At 39.6% G+C, this 20,674-nt stretch overlaps 2 protein-coding genes and 1 long non-coding RNA gene across 3 annotated transcripts in view; 2 read left to right on the forward strand and 1 right to left on the reverse strand.

The window, feature by feature from the left end:
• Positions 1-1,018: 1,018 nt before the first annotated feature.
• Positions 1,019-13,937, forward strand: nudt4b (nudix (nucleoside diphosphate linked moiety X)-type motif 4b). The gene is made up of 5 exons (XM_015042840.1): positions 1,019-1,451; positions 7,802-7,912; positions 9,558-9,602; positions 9,780-9,867; positions 10,233-13,937. The coding sequence occupies exons 1-5, from the start codon at positions 1,356-1,358 to the stop codon at positions 10,451-10,453; spliced, it is 561 nt and encodes a 186-aa protein (XP_014898326.1). The 5' UTR covers positions 1,019-1,355; the 3' UTR covers positions 10,454-13,937.
• Positions 13,938-14,670: 733 nt separating this feature from the next.
• Positions 14,671-20,674, forward strand: part of LOC106953804 (plakophilin-1-like) — a 12,715-nt gene continuing 6,711 nt past the window's right edge. The window contains exons 1-7 of the mRNA XM_015042843.1: positions 14,671-14,972; positions 16,720-16,778; positions 17,784-18,268; positions 18,360-18,498; positions 18,631-18,838; positions 19,369-19,546; positions 20,458-20,572. Of these exons, the coding sequence (XP_014898329.1) occupies positions 14,819-14,972; positions 16,720-16,778; positions 17,784-18,268; positions 18,360-18,498; positions 18,631-18,838; positions 19,369-19,546; positions 20,458-20,572 (1,338 nt within the window). The 5' untranslated portion in view covers positions 14,671-14,818. The remainder of the gene's footprint in view (positions 14,973-16,719; positions 16,779-17,783; positions 18,269-18,359; positions 18,499-18,630; positions 18,839-19,368; positions 19,547-20,457; positions 20,573-20,674) is intronic.
• LOC106953805 (uncharacterized) lies at positions 15,612-16,208 on the reverse strand. The gene is made up of 2 exons (XR_001426258.1): positions 15,958-16,208; positions 15,612-15,856 (listed from the first exon to the last, which is right to left on the reverse strand). It is a non-coding gene; the product is annotated as an uncharacterized LOC106953805 (long non-coding RNA).

Raw genomic sequence — 20,674 nt, forward strand, 5'->3', positions numbered from 1 at the left:
ATGTCTGATTCAATCAAGCTGCAGCCAGACTTCTACCAATATAAGGATTTGTTTTCACAGAAGCCAAAGTGCAATTGTTATCCCTGACGTCAAAACTAAAGCTGTTGGGGAATATTTATTTCTGCACAGTCATCTAAATTATCCAAACACAAAAGTGATAGTTTTTGTAGACTTTACTTTATAAATCACTTGTTTAGGAAAAAATAATTGGTAAAAAAAGAAAAAAAAAGTTTTCTCCCCCTCTTTCATATGTTTTTAATGACTTAATCTCATGACATCTAAATAAGTTTTTTTAAGATGTTTTCAAAGTATCCTAGCTACGGTTTGGTTCATCGTAAAGCCGTCAGCTTCATAAATACTGATCTATTTTTGTTTTATGAGGTATGCTTGTCACTGACATCAACAGGAGCACTCTGTTTTATATAACACTTTTGCCGGGGCTGATTATGTTCCATATGCTGCATAATTACAGCATATGGTGTAACTCTTAGACAAACAAAAAACAAACAAGTATTTTAAACCAGAATATTACAAAAGTAACAATAACCCTTAATTTTTTTTCCCCCACATTTTTTATGTTACAACCAATCACTTCAGTGTTATTTGTTTGGATTTTATGTGTTGGACCAATACAAAGTGAAGTGAACTGTGAAGCAAAAGCTTTTACCAGTAAAACATTCCTAACAGTGTGTTTTTATTCATCCCCTTTACTTTCTGTTGTAAACATTGTTTATACATCCATGCTGGAACAATAGATCATTTACACACAGAAAGTAGAATGTAAATGAGCAACATCAGCTTTTAATTAGAAATACAAAAAGGAAAAACTCCTAAATGTGTCGTAAGACCTTTTTTTTTGTCCCCATCGGGGACTGCACACACTGTCAGCCACAGGTCATCATGTGACCTGCTCCTGCTGCACTGCTAGAACATGTCAGCATTGTTTTGAGCAGCAGCGTAGCTCCGCCCACTGACAGGCGCTCAGCCAATGAGCTCCTCGCCTCCTCAGAACCCCTGCATGTATGGATCCAGAGGAGGGCTGAGGAGGTGTAGTCTTCATAAGATCTGTCCCTGTGGGAACTTACACATTTACCGCTGGCTTGAGCTCATTGTGCTTTTTCATTTTTTTGACGGGAGTTTGGAGGTAAGCTGAATCACAGGGTTGTACGACTGGGACATCTCTTACATATACCTCGTCACCCAGCTGATGACAGATAATCTCGGACCTTGGATGCAAAGGCAAGCGGCGATGCGTTGGCACCGCTCTTAACTCTTTGGACACAAACTGAGCTGAAGCTTGTTTTTTGCTGGTTGCTATCTTCAAGAAGGGCAGAGGAAATCTGGAATCCACGATAATGAAGCTGAAACCGAACCAGACCAGGACGTACGACGGAGAGGGTTTTAAGAAAAGAGCGGCGTGTCTGTGCTTCAAGAATGAACGGGAGGAGGAGGTATGAGACCCCGCAGTGTGCTAATCTATTACATTTTCAGCGGGTGTGTTGTGAATCTCTGGCCTGGCTGCTGCTCGTCATTCAGGGTGCGCGGGTGTGGGGCGGTCACAGACAAAACTAGCCAAATTCGTTTATTCTACAAATTGGCTTTGATTTCTGGTTTCACTTTTGCGGTATTTGTGTCTGTTTGTGTTCCGTAACGCCTCGACTTGAGCCTGCTCTGTAGCCACCGCTGCTGATGCGCCCGGGGCCAGCCAGTTTGGGCTAGTTTGAGGAGTACGACGTAGAGAAAAGGCGCCTACGTCAAGTCATGTATTTAAACAACTGAACAAATGACCGATTCTTGCAAAATAAAATCCCCAAGTTGAAGTGCACTTTTGAAAGTACGCCATTACAACCAAAAAGCTTTTATTTTGAAGGTTAACATTTGACACATCCTGCTAGCTGTCTGCTAGCTTGAGTGAAGTAGCGAACCGCGAGGGCGAGGCTTTCGGTGTTTTAAAACAGTTTATCGTCCCGCATTTAGTTAGGGGACAAGGATATGAACCATGAATCTTTTTTCTAAATGTAGAAATCACATACAGCTTCATACAATAACTCTGAAGTGGCGTCAGCATCTATGATGGAGAGGTAGTCATTCATGAAAGCCGCTGCATCCCGCCGGCCTTCAGAAACCAGCTGCGTAACAGGCATGTTCACAAGTTCTTAAAGGGACAGTAACGTATATAAAAACAGATATTACAGTAATACTCTCTCTAAAAAAAACTAATAAAAATGTAAAAAAAATAATGTTTATTTTGGCTAATCATCACACCATGGACATCTTGCTTATGAAAGCTTTTTGGCACTGGGAAGTTACAGAAATTTTTGTTTTGATAAATCTTTAAGATATTAAAGTTAAATTGATCTAATCTGGCTCTAATCAAAAAAGCAGTGAAATAGTCTTTTACTAGACTACCATGTTGGAAGTCAACTTCAATAATGTTTTTTTCCACGATATGTGGAATATACAGATAATTAAAACAAGCTAGCTAAATATTTCATTATGTGGTGTGCGGAGTGTTATTAAAAATTCCAGAATAGTGATGAAAGTTTTTCTGACATAGTAGGAAATATTAAAAAGATAAAATACACCCACCTCAACGTGATAAAGGATTACTTTCAATGGGGTTCTACGTGTTTCTAAGAGATTACACAGAAAAACAACAAAAGTCAAGGCAAGTTTTTGACATGCATGACTATTTTTTTATAAAGAGGAAAAGCAACACGAATTAACTGTACACAACTAAAATACAGGTGATCTAACATTTCCTTTGCTTCCTTCACTGTTTGTCTCCTGCGTGTTTTGTTTTTAGTAACCCTGAGGTTCACATTCATGACATGTTGTATAAATTTTTCAGTCATATTCACGTCTGTATGTCAAACCCAATATCCTGCATATTCCCGTTGGTGTGTAATTTTAGCCCTCTCTGACCATGGCACAACAAAGTTTTACACCATGTGCAGTTATTAATGTCTGCAGAGGGGCGGCCACTGCCTGGACGTTCCAGTGGTTTGGCTTTACAACACTGCCAGCTTCTGTGTAACCACACATGCTCACACCCTGCACCTCTGCTTGGATCTGCAAGTGCGAATATAAGGTTGAAATTTGTTGGAGAAATCAGTCAAGACATCTGGATGTAGTATGTGTTTATTCACGGAACAGCTTTAGACTTGCTGCAACTCTTTCTGTCTGCAGTCTCACCTAGCTTTTCTTAGAACATACAAAGCGTCTTGTTTTTTTTTATTGTCTTCTCCAAATTTTCGGAACAACGTTTAGCTGAAAGAAACTTCAGAGAAAACTTATCACAACACGAGCATTTCTCAGAAATGTCAGGTTGTGACAGGCGTGTGTAGTTGTGCAAATCATTTGGCGATCCAGTAAGAGAACCGGCTGGATGCTTTGATTGTAACCGAGCTTTGCGTCTGATATCCGGTTCCCTTAAACACGCGACGCAATCAATTCTTCTCAGACACATGACACCTGCCTGTTGTTTAGTCGGAGCTGCGCACGCCGTCAGGTAGTTTTGTTATGGAGAGGAAAAGGAGAAAGTGGAGCCCCTAAGTCACGAAACCCTGTGACAGCAAGTGAGCAAACCTATAAGAAGTTGGACAATGCAGAAGGACAGCAGTGACAGTTTAATTGCATGGAACCTCTGTTATTATTTTATATTGTAAACACCCAGCGTTGGGTGAAAGAAAGCTTTTTTTACTATTTCAGGGTTTCCCCCAGTGTATTATCAGCCTGGCGGGCCTCCTGGCATTACTTATGCCCCCACCAGGCTAAGCATTGCTTATTTATGCAAGTCTTTTTAAAATGTTTGCATTTTTTAAGGTTTTATAGTTGGTATTCAGGTGCTAATCCTCCAATCTTTCAAAAACACATAATTATCAAGTGATATTTTCAAATTTCCTGTCAACTTTAAACATTTGTTAACTCGGAAAACACGACGGGCCGTGTTTTTGAATAAATGCTCTAGCATCCAACCACCGGGTTTAGCAAGTTTTCTGGGGGGAAACTTTGCTATTTGTTTTATACTGTCCATTTCTAGAAAACTAAATTAATGTTTTCTTGGGTTTTCCAAATGGATGATTCAAGCTCTGTGTCAGTCTGCAGCTGACTAACATGTACAGTGATAATCATGAAATGTCCTCAGTTAAACCCACAATAAGTAGTCCACATCAGAACATGCTCTGTGTGTCTTTATAGGACTTGTCGATAGCAGCGTCGAAAAAAAAAAAACCAACGAGAAAGAATTTCCATTTATTGTTGTTACCATAAATTCCAATTAATAATGTTTAAAACCTCCCTAAACTTTTCATAATGCTGGGATTTATTTTGCCTAATCATCACACCATGGATATCTTGCTTATGAAAACTTTTTGGCACTGGGAAGTTACAGAAATTCTTGTTTTGATAAATCTTTAAGATATTAAAGTTAAATTGATCTAATCTGGCTCTTATCAAAAAAGCAGTGAAATAGAATGGAGATCCTCCGAGTGGAGAGCTGTTCACTGACCAGAGAAAAAAAAAAAGAGAGATTTTTTCAGTTTCAAACCGCTTGATCACTGGTCTCTGCTGTTTTGAAACTCATCCGATTGCAGTCGCCGGCAGTTTTTCTTTATTTCTTTTTGTTCGTCTTTGAAGCATTTTAAAAGTTGAATCCCATCAGTTGAACAGTAAATGGGATCTGTCCCAATTTAAGGTTGAATGTAACTCCTACATTCCTGCATTTAAAATCATATAATTACAACTTTTCATTGAAATAATAGAGTTTTATCTTGGTAAACTGAAGGTAATCATCCAACAGATGGATGTCTAGCCCTTATTATGTCGACCAAATTACAGCCTAGAGGGTGAGCGCTGCAGCAGGTTGTCAATAAAGTCATCCTGGGACAATTAAAAGGACATAATCAGCGTTTCCTCACACATTTAATGTAACCCGAAACATTTATTATGTGCATTAGTGGCTTTACTCCCATTTTAGCAGCTCCGATTTTGCACTTCCCATCAGTCCCTCCTCTTGGTGCCGTGCCCGCTCTGGCATTCAGAGCATCCTTTAGTTGACAGCTACCAGGCGTGCCTCTTTAGGGAGAAGCAGGACGTGTTTATGTCCGCCGGAGTATTCGTGCCGGTTGTCCGTTTTTGGCGCCGTCATCGCCTGGGTTTATTCATATATCCAGCTCTTCTCTTACTCTAAAGCCCCCGCGCGGGATTTAAATCATGTTCAGGACAATCTGGCTCGCCGGTGGTTTTTGATGAAACATCGTCATTCCTCTGAGGTTTCTCCTTCGTCTTCATCCTCTTTATGAACGCGTGTGGAGGTTTCAGCTGTCGGCCGACTGTTGACCCTGCTCTCATCATGATGCGAGTTATTTTGTTTTTGCACTTGGGCCCACTTTAAACCGCCGCCTGCGTAGTGTGAGCCACTGCTGCTTGGGAAAGCTCAGAGAAAGACAAATTCATTCTCTGGTAAAAATTGTTTTGCTGCATTCACATAAAAAAACAAAAAAAAAACAAAGTCTGAATAAATCCTGTGCTGCTGACCGATCTGACTCCCTCTCTGGTGACAACAAAAACATAAAAATGGAGCAGAAATCTCTTTTGTCCCCGCTGCCACCGGAAGCCGTCCGGCTTTTGTTTTGTATACATCCCCGCTGTCAGCTTGGAGCACGTCCCCTTTAAGCCCCGCTGGCTGCAGGTCAGCAGACTAACATTGTTGGACAGATAGGAATGAAAAAAAAACAATTTTATCTTGACACAGCTAAGCCAATAAAAAAACCTGAAGATTCAGTAATAAAGAAGAAGCTGTAGGCTCCTGAGGGGATGTTTAGCCAGTCTGGGAAAGAATAGAAAATGACTGACTTTCCATGTCCTGGTAAATAATGAAAACTGTCTCCTGTCATGTAAACTTAAGACGAGCACTTTACAAAAGAACTCAGACATTTTGAACCCTTCCACGTTTGGTCACTTTACAACTTCTTACTTTTTGGAGTTTTATGTCTGGGGAAACAAAACGGGGGATGGTTGTGGAGCAGAGAGAACATTAATGTCTTTGTTTTTTAACAAATAAAAACTGGGAAAGCATTGGAGTGCATTTCTGTTCAAGCCTTCCATCTGGAGGAGCTGAAGAAATCAGGTGGAGGAAACTGACAATAGGACAAGCATTAGTCGTAGCAGTCAGAGAGAACAACGCTGTTTGTTGAAGGCGAACCCGTTTGTAGCTTACAGCAAGCTTCGGACGAGATCCAGAATCGTATCATCCTCGTCCAAAATTGTGGTTTTTGTCCAACTTGCAAACAGGCATTTGTAGTAGAAAACTGTAGAAACCAGTGTGTAACATGGAGGTGGCAGCATCATGCTGTGAGGATGTTTAAACAAAAAAAACAAAAAAAAAAAAACAAAAGGTGACCCTGGAAGGAAATGTGTCACAGAATGGTGCAAAAAAAAAAAAAAAAGTAACTAGAGACTAGAGACTGTCCTTAAACATTCAGGACGGCTTTGATGAAAGTTTGAATTACATCTAGATTTGTGGCTGTAACGTGGCAAAATGTTAACTTTGTAAGGCTCTGCACCATACATATTGTCCATCTGTTTGCCTGCCGTTTATACGCTTGTCCTTTTTTTAAGTGTTTTTGTGCAGGTTTTATTTTCAAAGATTAGCCTTGATGGAAATGTCTGTATCAACGAATTGAGAGCATTTGAGTTTAAGCTCTGAAAACCAACCCGAGACCTACTGAAAACTTGCTGACCCCGGACTGGGTCGAATTTGGACGTGAAGTTGCACCTTGCACTTCTCACCTCCCTGAGAAGACGTCGTGTCCTGCTGTCGGCGAAAAACCACTTCCTTCCTTTAGCAAGTCCTCTAACTTAAATTAGGGAAGAGTTGCACCTACACCACAGCTTTTATTTTATTTATTTATTTATTTATTTTCAAAACCCATTCCTCTGCTTCTTCACCCTCTAACCTCCAACCTGCTTCTGGTGACACCGAAAGCCGGTGTCTGAGTTGGGCTTTTGCTGCACGTGCGGGAGGCGGCTTACGGTTGGGTTTTGGCCTCTCGGCCCCCGACTCAACCCCTGAGAGGAGCCTCATCCGAGGGCCTCCTGTGACTGCTGCCACAATCCCATTAGAGAATGTAAGGAAAGCTATGCGAAAGCCCCGTTTGGGTTTGGATTAAGTGACAACCTGACTCCTGCGGCAGATTACTGCCGATCAGCTGCTCGGTGGAGGTGGATTTCACCATCTGTTGCTCAAGCTGTCTGGTGCACGTTTCCGTCATTGACACACATCTACGCTCAACTGATGTGAATTATATCTTATTAAAAGTTGAAGCGCTTCATCTTCTTGAAACTTCTACGTTTCTTTTCCTCCACCCACCCTGCCCCCCCCTTTTTTTTTTTCTTAGTTAATATCGCTTCTGGCGATGCCAGGTGTTGACGTTTTGCCACCCAAGCCCCCTGTGGAAACATCGGCCGCGTTAACGGCGGAGCAAATGTGACGATGTTGACGGCAGATTCTCTCATGTTACAGTTTTGATTCCTAAGACGGATGCTGCCACGAAACCTGCACAGGCGGATCCGATCCATTCGGATCGGTGAACACTGCAACAGTAGTGTAATTCAAGCCTTTAACGAGGCCTCACGGGGGGGGGAACGCTGAGAATATCTTCGGTTTAGCTCACTTTGATCTGCGAGGAGCATCTTGGTTGTGTATTATTTCTGTCGCGTCAGTTTTGTACTTAAGTAGAGGTATAAAAAGAATAAGTAAACGTATTGTGATTAATCAACACGTTTTTGTTTTCGCCAGGTTCTGCTGGTCAGCAGCAGTCGGCACCCGGATCAGTGGATCGTTCCTGGAGGAGGGATGGAGCCCGAGGAGGAGCCGTGGGGCGCCGCGGTGCGAGAAGTCTTCGAGGAGGTCGGTAAACCCCGTGGCCTCGTTTTTTAATATCGCAGGGATCCGCGGTATGAGACGGTACAAAGCAGGGCTCAGAGTTCCTGCTAGATGGTTGTACACAGCTCTGTGTTTGAAAAAAAAACAAAAAAAAACACCCTCTACGTCTAATCAAACGCCTGGCGAAGATGTAAAAGTTTTAAAAATTCTGCCTTAAGTTATTATGTAAATATATTCTTTTGTTGTCGTCCTGTAAAATAAATTAAACTGAGAAGAGTCATTTGTATTTTTTTTTAGTAGATTTTAGGAACTTTAACTTTGTGTAGCATAAATGTGATTGGACCCATTTCTCTTGTAAGTGGAAAAGACAAAAAGAACATAAAAGATCTGTGTTGCCAGATGTTTTGTAGCCGTTATGCACTGTTGTCTTTCCCAGTTTGAAGAGTGTCTTAAAGACTTTATATGTCATATTTACATCTCAGAGAAACCGAAGGTCATAAATGTAGTTAAAAAGTCCCTTGCTTCTCTAATGAACTTTATAAAAGTAAAATATAAACTAATAGGAATGGTTTGGGTTGCAATTTTAGTGCTAGGTTATGCTTCTGCAATAAAAAATAAGTTTCTTAAAGAGTTTTTTTTATTTATATTTATTAAATATGCAGGGATCTGTGCTAAAACTGGAGACTTTTTCTTTCTTTTTTTTCTTTTAAATCGCACATTTTGAGTCGGAGGCCAGCTTTTGTCCCCAGTTTATTGCAAATTAAACAAACGTGACCCGAAGCTTTAGTCTCTCGATTACCTTTTGCGTGCTTTAGCTAGATTACCCGGTAAGGGGAGCCGATATGTTTGGGAGCATGACACACCCTGACGAAACGATTTCCAAGCTGCTGCAGTGCTCGGTCACTTGGAGGGTCGCCCGGCGTTTCTGAGACCCCCGTGTGGTTTCCGTCGCTGGACCCATCAGGGCACATCAGGAGACATTTGTCAAGCATGCTGAAAAGCGGGCAGGACTCATGTCCCGTATCCTGATAGCTATTTGATTTGTGTTAAGTACATCCTAGCTATTAAATGACCGTTAAGGAAGATATAATGGCCTTACTGCAATAAGAAGACGGCAGGGGTTCTACCAAGGCGATAAGACACTAGAAATGATAAATGTGGCTTTTATTATGTAATGTGCTCTATGTGGAACCCTCATTTAACATTGCGTACGGTCCTTTAGACATTATGGCCCCTGAAGAGGGACGAGCGATTGGAGCAACATCAAACACAGCCTGTGTGTTTGCACAGGGCCTTGCAAAAGTATCCATCCGTTTTTAAAATACATTTTATGATTTATGTGATGGACTAACACACGGTTGTAAATGATGACGTTTAAAGGACAACGATCCACGGTTTTCAGGCTTTCACACTAATGAAAAACGACACAAGTGTTAAAAATAAGATTCAGAGTCAGTTTGATGTGTTAATCTTATACAGAATCCCTATTGTTTTGACAAAAAAAAAACAATAATACTGGAGTGCTGCCTTTTTTTTCTTTTTTTTTTCTTCTTCTTGTCATGCTCTGTTTTTTTTGCATGACTGATTTTTTGCGGAGAGGCAGCTCACGCCACACGCAGAGGGAATCTGTCTCTTCAGCTGAAAGTAAAACCTTTCGTTTGTTCCCCAGGCCGGAGTGAAGGGCAAACTGGGACGCCTGCTCGGTGTGTTTGAGGTAAGCTGCTTCTCTACATTTGTAAAACGAACGACAAAATAATGCAACACTTTTTAGACAACAAAAGGATTCTAAAATCTGCTTTTATTTACGCAATAAACTCTGTGGTAATCCCTAAAACGTATCCTTATGATGTCTTTTTTTCTTCTTCTTCTTTTTTTTTCCTGTTACGTAAAGCAAAACCAGGACCGGAAACACCGGACGTACGTTTATGTTTTGACTGTGACGGAGACGCTGGAGGCCTGGGAGGACTCGGTTAACATAGGTACAGCTTTCCTTCTTATGCAACATACACAGCGTGGCTTGTATTTATGTGGAGGCCTGTATGCTGCTTGGAGACCGAATGGGGAAAGCAGTGATAACAGGTGACTGTGAATCTAGGCCATGGATGCAGTAAACCGCTACCGTCAGAGATGCAGACGGCAGCATTAGTGTGTCCAGAGAACACCTTCTGTCTCCGTAAACGGTGTTCTTTGTAGGAATAGAAGTCTAGTTCAAATGTACGCATCAAAACTGAAACATCCATCACGTTTTTTTTTTACTTCTTGCAGCTCAGTTTCTGTTTTTTTTTTGTTTTTTTTTCTCCGTTTAGCCTCCCAACGTATTTATGTCCTCTGTCTCCATCTGCAGGCCGGAAGCGGGAGTGGTTCACCGTGGACGAGGCCATCAAAGTGCTGCAGAGCCACAAACCGGTTCACGCCGAGTACCTGCGGAGACTCCAGCTCAGCTGCTCCCCCACCAACGGGAACTCCATCCTCCCGAGCCCGCCTCCGAACGACAACTACCCCCACTACGGCACCACCACCGGCGCCCCTTCGACGGGCGCCGTGCTGGGCTCCTCCTGCAGATAGGACCTCACCGCGCCGCCACCGCCTCGCCTGTCCCGGCTTGGACAGTTTACAGAAAGTCTGTACAGTCGCTTGCATGAAATCTAAAAGGCTTCTCAGAGCCTCGGCTCGCCTGTATTTATTATTTCTTCCCCCTCGCTTCGAGACTGACCAAAGCTGCTGGCAGGACTGTGATGAAAGACTGAAACGTCTCTTCTGCTGGCAAGATTCAGACTGCGGCGTTGGGGAGGGGGGAAAAAAACAAAACAAGGATGCTGGACACTGCTGGTGCGAATGAACTTTAATTATGGGATGCCTTATTGAAACTTTGTACGAATGTTTTAATTCACTAACCGTCACGGTTACCTTTTTAGCGGCGACTTGCGGGATGTGGGGAAAAACAAAACAAAACAAAAGAGTAGCTGGCTCCAGCAGCACATCGGTGTGCAGAATGTTTCCATGGTAATGTCATCAACATACGATGGTAACGGTAAATATATTACACATGAATATTTATTAAAAAGAAAACACCTTCAAGTTCACAAATCCCTTTGTTCCACTTTTTCTTTCTTTTTTCTTTTTTTAGATGCAAAATATAAAGATAAATTAGCTATCAAATCTGCTTTCCTGCATTGCTTTTCAAACATGAATGAAATTTAAAATGTACTTTTGGGAAGAAAAAAAAAAGCTTAAGTTTTCAATACGTTCTACCTCAGCAAACTTAAACTGGATACGACCGTCCTGTTCGGTAACCTCTTCTGACGCAATGCTACTAATTAAAATTCAGCCTGCAGCGTTACCTAACTAATGTGTGCACACCATCTTCTGTCTCAAGTGTTAAATCGAGCAGACTGCAGCCCTGGTTTTATCCCAGAGTGAATTGATATTTCTATATGATACTAAAGTGGAGATGCACTGATCAGTTGACCAGAGATCAAAATCAGACTCTATTTTGTATTTCTTCAGTGGTGCTGATCTGTGGTGAAATACCAAAATATCTGACTTTTTCTTTTTTCTTTGTCTTTTTTTTTTTTAAATCAAATGCATCAAAACTAATTATTTGTTAGGTAAGCACACCACTAGGATTTCATTTAGTTATTTTTCTGTGTTTGGATAAGTATGGGAAATGTTCTAAGTTTGTCCCTTGTTGCATTTTTTTTTTTTTAAAGAATCTGAATTTCTTAAAAATAAATATATATTATTAGTTGTCTTCTTAACATTTTTGTATTTGCATCAAATACTGAGATTCTGCTCAAGGTGCAAAAACTGTCATTTCACAACTTTGTTTTTTTTTTTTTGCTTGCATTTTGATTTAAACAGAGTAATCAAAGCATTTTTTTTTAACAAACAAAATTAATCAGAAATGACAAATTGTCCATTAAGGAATCTGTATTTACTGTTGCATAATTGAGTTTGCATTTGACAAATGGAGATGTTGTATAGATTGTAAAACGAGCCTGACCTAAATTACACCCAGATGCCAGAAAAGCTGTGAAATTTCCCTTTACCTCCCCGAGAGGAGAATCGGAGGCCATCTTAGGCACTGGGTAGTTTATTGTTGCTGTTAGGAAGCGTGAGGCATATTTGTTTTATTCCTTTAAAAAAAAAAAATCTGCATCTGTAGAGGCCAGGAAATGTCTGATCGGTGCATCTCTATATGAAACAGGAGGACTTGTATGAAATATCTTTAGCATGTTTGTTTGCTCTTTCAGTGTTTTTCCTCATACTTCAAAGCAGTGATTGAGTAAAAAAAAAAAAAAGGATCTCCCTGTATTTGATTACTGATTTTTTTTTTTAAAATGGCATTGGTTTCTCACAAAAAGAAAAAAGAATATATAAAAGTGAAAGAAAATACTCGTTTTAATTTGGTCTGAGAAAAAGTCGCCAAATGCTAACCCTCACATGATACCCTGAACTTAATTTCCCATAACATTGTCACCATGGATTTTTTTTTTTTGTACGTTTCTGGTGTCATTCTTGTTTAAAAGATTTTTTTTTTTTTTTACCCAATAATACCATAACTGAAGATTATTTGGCAGCGATTACAATGTAAAACAAATTGGTCCAGGTGCTTAAGACCCGCTAAGTGTGATTACTTCACAATTAGTAGAATCAAAGTTGGAGGAATCTTCCTCCAGCGGTTTGGGGTAAATGGAAATTTACTACCCCTCAGCCAGGATGTTTGTGGGAGTCGGCATATACAGTAATCATGTGTTATTCTGGTAAAAGCATTGGAAACGGAGGGGAGGCGCAATTGTCCTGGAAAGGTTCCTGCAGTCGAAACGCACCTATAGTTTGTGAAAACGCTTTCACAGTGTCAAATCCAGATTTATTATGAATTTTCTGCAACATGTAAATTGTAAACCGATGGAAAATCGAAAGAGGAAACATGACCTGTATGAAAATCGCCTCCCTACCTTTTGCGTCGACAGCTGAATGAACGCTCGGTGTGTGTAAATAACTTCAAGAGGCGTTGTAAAATGTGTTTTTAACCTGTACCTCTTTAATATTTTCTATATTTTTAAAATGATGCACAAACAGCTCGTGTACAGTGCGTGGGTGTTTATGATGTGAAGGCTTTGGAAAAGGAGAGTGTTGTCTCATTCGTAAGAAAACATGAGGTTATTTTTTAATTTGAGGACTTCTTTGATTTGATTTTATTTTATTTTAGTTTTTCATTCACTCACTCAAACAGCATACAATAGGAAGTCCCATCTTATGTTGAGGCTAAAATGATTGTTTTTAAAATTGAAAAAACAAAATTTTTTTTTTTTTTTGAGAAATTTTGAAAAAAATCTGATTTATATTTCTTCTTTTTTTTTTTTTAACTTTAAGTCTACAACCTGAAATGTGTTTGCGTTTCCAACACTGGCAGACCAAACCGTTTAATACGGTCAACTTTGGACTTGTTTTCCAGACATTTTCTTTCTTTTATGATCACTTTGTTCTGTTTTCATCACATAATCTTCTTTGTAAACATCACCCAGGTCGTCTGAGCTGTCATAAAGCTTTGGCTTCACCTACTGCTGTCTCTGTCCGTGCGTGTGTGTGTGTGTGTGTGTGTGTGTGTGTACATATTTATTACAAGGGGTGAATTTAAAATTAATTGTGCCAAATGTCAACATTTATGCTATACTAGGGAAAAAAAAATCAATATGTTGAAAATTAGATAATCATGATGAGTTTCTACAAAGTATTTAAAATGTTTCATGAAGGTTTATTTCTTAAAGACCAATTTTTTATATACATATATCTATAGCCTTTTAAGGCTGTATTCTTCACCATCTGATTGGTGGTTTAATTCTGCCCGAAGTCGGCTGCGTGCGCGGAAACGCCGTTGAATGTTTGAAGTCTTAGCCAGTTTCCATCTGGTCTCATTCTCCTGTCGAAAAGCTTTTAATCAAGGCAAATGAAAGTGTTCTTACTGTTTATCATGATGTTTTGTGAAGCTCAATGTGAAAGGGACCTGGGCTGGAAGGAAGAGATTGCATTAAAGGAAGAACAACTTAACTCCAACTGTTGAGTGTTCATTCATTTTGGAGGCTGTGTTGTGATATTAAACACTTAAAATCACTTTTTTTTAAAAAAAGAAATTTTCAAACTAAGCATTTAATTAAATATGTATATATATTTTTTTAAATTCTGAATATACTGTCTGTTCCTGAGCATGATGGAGCCATTGACCTAGCTTTTAAGCATAGTCTGGTTTGGTTTAAAAGCCTTGACTCGTCCAATCCAGACTTTTAAATAATATGTAGTTAAATAATAGAGCTGTGAAATTATTCAGTCATGTTATCGTTTTAGGGTTCATATCTCTGAAATCTAAATCTGGGGTGTCATCATTTCGTCACAGGTCAAACCTCTTTTTCTTTTTTTTTTTAACTTTATTTAGAACTTTACCTCTGTTGCATACGGAAGAGGATTACAGCCACTGAAAAAAAAATATTCTGACTTTAATCTGACATTAAAGTCAGAATTGTTAATATTATTTTTCTTTCAGTGACCCCAATCCTCTTCCTTAATTGTGGGTGAGCGACCTTGGAAAAAACATTGCACATCCAAAAAATCAAGACAATACACAGAACCCAAAAATAAACAAATTACAAAAACTAAAATAAAGAGAGAGGAAAAAAATACATAAATAAATGCGAGTTACAAAGTTAAATTCTATACATGTATATTTTGTTTGCTTTGTTTTCATAGCCGTTTTGTTTGTTTTATGGAGTGGCGACACCGGACACGTCAGGTGCGTGTTAAGCCCCGCCCACCGCACCGCCACCTGGCTGGTCTACTCAGGTGAGGTGGCACAACAAAGCAGAGCTCGTTAATCCAGCGAAGGTGCTCGTTATCCTGCATGAGGACTACAGGGAACACTGAAAGAGCTCCGTAATGGAAAAGAAGCTAAAGTTGAGGCGGTCTGAGATTCTCTCCCAGCAGCACACCAGCCTGGCTTCTCCGACCGAACCGACTCCGAAATCCAACATGACGGGAGCGGCTCGGAACCGGACTCAGCCTTCACTGCGAAAGAATGGTGTCTCCAATGGTAATATTGGCATTTTAAATTTCAGTTTAAACGTTTCATAGTAATATTTAAAAAAAACCAAAGGAAACACACAACAGACCTCTTTGTTTGAATTTAACAATGTTTGCCCTCGCTCCCCTGCGAAGCAGACAAAGCTAAATTTACCTCTCACCCTCTCTTTTTAAACTAAAAAATAAACTCCGACAACCTTTTTTTTCCCCCCGCAAACAAATCATTTAATGTTTCACATCCAAGCTGCACGGATATTTATGTATTATTCTTGTTAATTAGTCATTGTTTACCTCCTAATTGCGTTTAAATACATTCCTATTGTAACCTAGTGAAGGCTCAGGTAATTTATTTTTCTCCTGAGTGGAATACCTGCTGAACAGTAGGTCCCTTGTCCAACAGGTTCCTGCAGTTTCATCGATCCGCCTCAAGGCTGATAAAACCACAGGAAGTTTAGCCTACATTACACATAATTAAAGTGAACATTTTTTCCACTAATTGGGCATATTCTACGGAGCTTTATCTGGAGAAATGCACCTCATACTTTTAGATTGTGACAACTGACTCACCAGTGGGAGAAAAGGAAGCGAGTTTAGTGTTTATAAGCCTGCATCCAAATTCCCATCACTCAAATCGCAGCGATGCAAAAGAGCCATTGCCAGTTATCGTGGCCATTTGATGCTAGCTGTTGCTGCTAACAGCTAGCAAAGCCAGCTATTACGCATTTTGTTTACACACAGTCAGGTAGGTTTAAATACCTTCTTTATCTCAATAAATGAAATTACCAGTTCCTTTCTTGACTCTTCAAGCCAAGCTTCTTTTTCTTTTTTCTTTTTTTTTTTTTTTCGTTTTCACCGAGTTAAAGTCCACACAGAGTCAACAGTTGTGGAAACAAACTCAATTTGAAAGAACCTAGGTCATTTGGGCATTTTCTCTGGAACTAAAAGTCTGCAGGAATGTTTTACCTCATCCTATTGTACTGTGACAATTGACTCACCAGAGAGTCATGAAAGGAAACCCGCTCAGTTTCATAAACGTGAATCACAATTCACTCTTCCACCCGCTGAAACTAAATGCCACTTAAATTCCAGGTTAATTTGCAGATTCCTGTTGTTCTGCAGCAAATCCTATCATTAACTTTACTTTCCTGTCAGTTTCACTGTTTTCATTTACACACATTTTTAGTTTATGTTGTGGGTGTAGTCTTGAACCGTGATTTGTGTAAGAACAGTAAAGATTTTTTTTTTTCTCATGCATAAAAAAAACAATAAAAAAGGTGATTCTACGGTTTTCTGGGTATCTGAAAAGGACCAACAATAACGGTGAGATTATAGCACCCATCCATCATGAGCATTAATGTTACGTTACCATTGGTTTGAAAGACTCATTTGAACTTGTTTTCACAAGAGTGATAATACAACAGTTTTATTCATTTTTAAAAGCTTTTATACACACTCGTATGTGAAGAAATCATATAATACATATTCAAAATTTTATAAATAAAGTGTATGCTGAAAAAAGAGTCACAATGTTGAATACCTGCTCTTTTTTTTATTTAGTCACTACTGTTTCTTTTTATCTTTATGCCGACTGACATGATGTTTGTTTAGCAGCTTAAAAAGATTTTCTGAGCGAGGATTGATGAACTCGGGTTGGGGAAAAAAAAAATCACCCTGACTGGAGGAAGTGTTGCCATCGATTTGGTAAATACCATGTTGAACTGAATACTCTATAAAGGATTCTTTTGGACTTGTTTCAGGGGGAGACGACTCACAACATTCAATCAGGAGCTTGTATAGATCTCCTTCTTCCACAAAGGTAAAACACACCGTCACACCTCTGGCTAAAACACTTTTGTGACCTGTTCATAACAAGAATGAGCTATCTGAATTTGTAGCTACGCTTTACATGTTATACTCCTGAATTTGAATTTACACAAATCTGTGATGCTGCTGGGGTTTTGTTTTGTTTTTTACACTCACTTCCTGAAAGCCAATCCGACGAATCAGTGTTCTTACCTTCAGCTGCACACAGTACAATAACACAGGCAGACAGTCCAAGTGAGATTAAACAAGTGCATATAGTTTTTGTTTTCATCACCGTTATTGTATTGAAAACTCAACTCCTGTTTATAGGAAAATACAGAAACGAATGCTTGAACTTAAAGTGGATTTTAGTGCAAAAACTGTACACCATGTGTTTGTTTGTTTTTCAGTTATTGTTACCAAAAAAAATGTTAAGCGGTAAAGTCTTTTTTTTTTTTAAGCAGCAAAATTAATTTATGAGGTGAGAAATATCCAAACACATGCAAGAGACGCCTGTAATAAGACAAATTTAACTCCTACTATCTTTCCATCTTGGTTTTCATGACTCTTGTCTGATCCTAAATTTCTGGCACCTCCACAAAACAACTGGATCTGTACCAACATTTAGTTTCATGCCAGTAGATTGTATTTACTCATTGGCTGACTTCTAAGGGGAAGTTGCTTTTCTCTAGCTTTTGTATCAGAATAAAGGGGAAGTCGATGCAAATGCTCAGCAACATTTTACATTTTTAGTTTAAAAACCGTGTTTAAACCTTTTGATTCCTCCCTCCCCACTTCATGATTACACACCGTTCTGTGTTGTTCCCTCAAAATGCACTGATGTGACTGTTGTGCGTTTGGAAATGTATTACAAAAAAAAAAAAAAAAAAAACGCAACTGTTGAAATTTGAGTCTGGAAAAGTTATTTAAAAAAAAAAACAATTGGGAAAAAGGTAAATGCTTGGAAACTTTTGCTGTCTTAAACATTACTAATTGTGTAATTAATTTTGTTTTAAAGGGAAACGGGTATAATTTGGACAACCTCTCCTCAAAAAGCACCCAACCTCAGAAAATGTCCATGTCCCCAACAGCCGGTATGGACCAGATTGTATGTGTGCTGGTAGATTGGTCTGACCGCGTGCATCTACTGCACCAATCCGCTGTCTCTGAATCGTCCCCCAGCGCACCCACCCGAGCATCCACGCATCCACCTGGGAAGTCCAGAACCAACTCGCTCACTCCTCAGTCAGTAAGAACAAAGAATCCGTCTGGATCCGCGGCGGGACGGGACAGCCTTAGAAATGGACAGAGTCAGAAACACAGTTATGTTAAACCTGGTACACAAATGGTACAGTGGCTTAGATCCACCCACATGGACAGAGGTTTACCCCAACAGGCTCAAATATCCCAGAGATGGGAATCAGGCAGGTCCATCAGCACCAACAGGTTCACCAACAGGTTCACCAACAGACAGGATGTAAAGACAATGAAGAATCGAGCACAGTAAGATTTACTTTCACACCAAGCATTTTATGCCTGTCTTTTTGTGGAGCCGTCCCATAAAATAAGAAAAACAATGTGACCTCTCGCCTAGGCAATCAGCTGAAAAACTTCCAGAGATGACAATTAAAACGGCCGTAAAGCTTCTGGACAAGAAAAATGAGAAAGAGCTGATCAGTGCCGCCGCATACATTCAGAGCCAATGTTTTAAAAAAGACATAGCCAGATTTGAGGTAGGTTTACTCAGAATAAATAATCTGGGAACATTTTCTCCATCATCCGCCTGGCGAAGCTTTAGCAGCTTTAAGGAGGCGCAGTCTCTCCATGTCGACATTTGTTAGCTCATCGGGTTCTCTTGGTTTCAGGTTCGCTGGGCGCATGGGGCTAAAAAGCTCGTGCAGCTGCTCAAAAACGACAGCGAAGAGGTGCAGCGCGCCGCAGCAGCGGCCTTGCGTAATGTCGTCTACAAGGACAAAGGCAACAAGAAGGAGGTGACGGACGAGAATGGCCTCACCATCATCCTGAACTTACTGGACAAGACCCACGATAAGGAGACCGTATGCCAGCTTGCAGGTCAGGTTTTGGGATATTTACATTTCTCCCCATCAGGAATAGTTTATCACCACACCAACTGACCTTTTTGTATAGTTTTATTTTGAATTTGAACATATTAGTGAAATGTAATGCTGATGTGTTTGTGGATTTTCAGTAAAAACAGAAGCTATAGAAGTGTAAGGTTTTTTGGGGTTTTTTAAGATGCGAGAGCTGTTATAAAATTCCCCAATTATGCATCGTAAATTTAGATTTTATCAATTATATATAGAAATTATCAATGTTTTAAATTATGAAGACAACACTGTGAATGGTAATGCACCAATCTCTTGACTAATTTTCCTCATTGATTGTTATTGCCGATTAGCAGATCAAATGCTCTTTTTTTTTTTCCTCTTCAATAATTTAAAACAAATCTTTAAGAGATGTTTTATTTAAGAAAGACGTTTCACTGTGACCTAATGACTGGCAATAACAACAGACCTGATTATTAAAGGTTTGAATTCCAAGATGAACCCCATTAATGATATTTTTATGTCCCTTGCCTGCAGGTGTCTTGTGGAATCTGTCTTCAGTTGATGAGATCAAGGATCTTTTTAATGAAAATTTCCTTCATGTCCTCACCAAGGTGATTTTGGTGCCCTTCTCTCACATAAATGGAGAGGCAGAATGCAAGCATGATTTGATCGCTGATCCCAAAGCTTTCCTCTGCGCTACAGCCTGCCTACGGTAGGAAATTCAACCAGTTTTTTTTTTTTTTTTTTTTCTGGCTACTGGAGAGGACTCCTGCACAGTCACAGAAAACCTGGAAGTTGTGTTTCGGTATTTTCCAGGTCTGTGGAAAGAAAATGAGCACGGAAAAAGTTCCTGCTTCGAAATTTCCAACCCCTCCTTCATTTCTTCACTTATTCTGTTCTTTTCTTCCTTGAGCTCCCTCGTCTTCTATCCAATCAGCCTCCATATTTAAAGTCGTCTGCTGCAGAAACGCATGTCGTAAATTCATAGGAAACTTTAGTTGCTGTTTTTATTTTAATTATGTAAAGCACTTTGAAATGCCTTACTGCTGAAATGTGCTATACAAATAAAATTTGATTGATTTAAAATGATCTTAAAGGAAAGCGAACTCTAGAAAACCTGATTTTGAAAAGTGTAAGAATGCTGTTCACCTGGAGATGCCAAACGCGTTTACTTGGTAGCATCCTTCCTGCTGAGAATGGAGCAGGAAATACAGATCTGAATTCCAAAGAAATGTTGAGTACTATGTCACGGTTCTTGTGAAGTGACAAAACTTAATATGTCCCGTAAAGATCGTGACTCGTACTCGTTTTATTTGTTTAGACCTACGGCTTAGGAGTGCTTGCGAAGCAGGGGCCGTCTGAATTATTCAGAATTATTCTCTCACTGCTCCACTCAGCTGGACTGAAATCGTTCTGTCCTCTTGGAAATCAAGAGGACAGAATGCTCTGACCTTTTTGTTTAAAATGAAAAAAAAAAAAAAAAAAAAAAAAAAAAAAAAAAAACATCCACTGTTTTATGACTGCACAAAGATTCTGTTTTGCAGATTAAAAAAGCAAAGTGAAATAGTTTGTCACACTTACATGGATAGTCGCCATGACGATGATTTGTTTGTGTTGCTGCAGGAACCTGAGCTCCGACGATAACCACAGGAGGAACATGAGGAGTTGCGAAAATCTCATTGACTCGCTGGCTTCCTGTACTACAGAGGCTGCAACCAAACGGACCCCTGATGAAAATGTGGGAAGGAAAAACAAACATGTTTTTTTTTTTTTTTTTTTTTTTTTTTTTTTTTTAAAATTTTAATTTCGAGGTTGTGTAATATAAACATTGTTCTCAAAA

This window comes from Poecilia latipinna, unplaced genomic scaffold (assembly GCF_001443285.1).
Source record: "Poecilia latipinna isolate Pla-1442-1.1 unplaced genomic scaffold, P_latipinna-1.0 Scaffold603, whole genome shotgun sequence".
NCBI classification, from domain to species: Eukaryota; Metazoa; Chordata; class Actinopteri; order Cyprinodontiformes; family Poeciliidae; genus Poecilia; species Poecilia latipinna.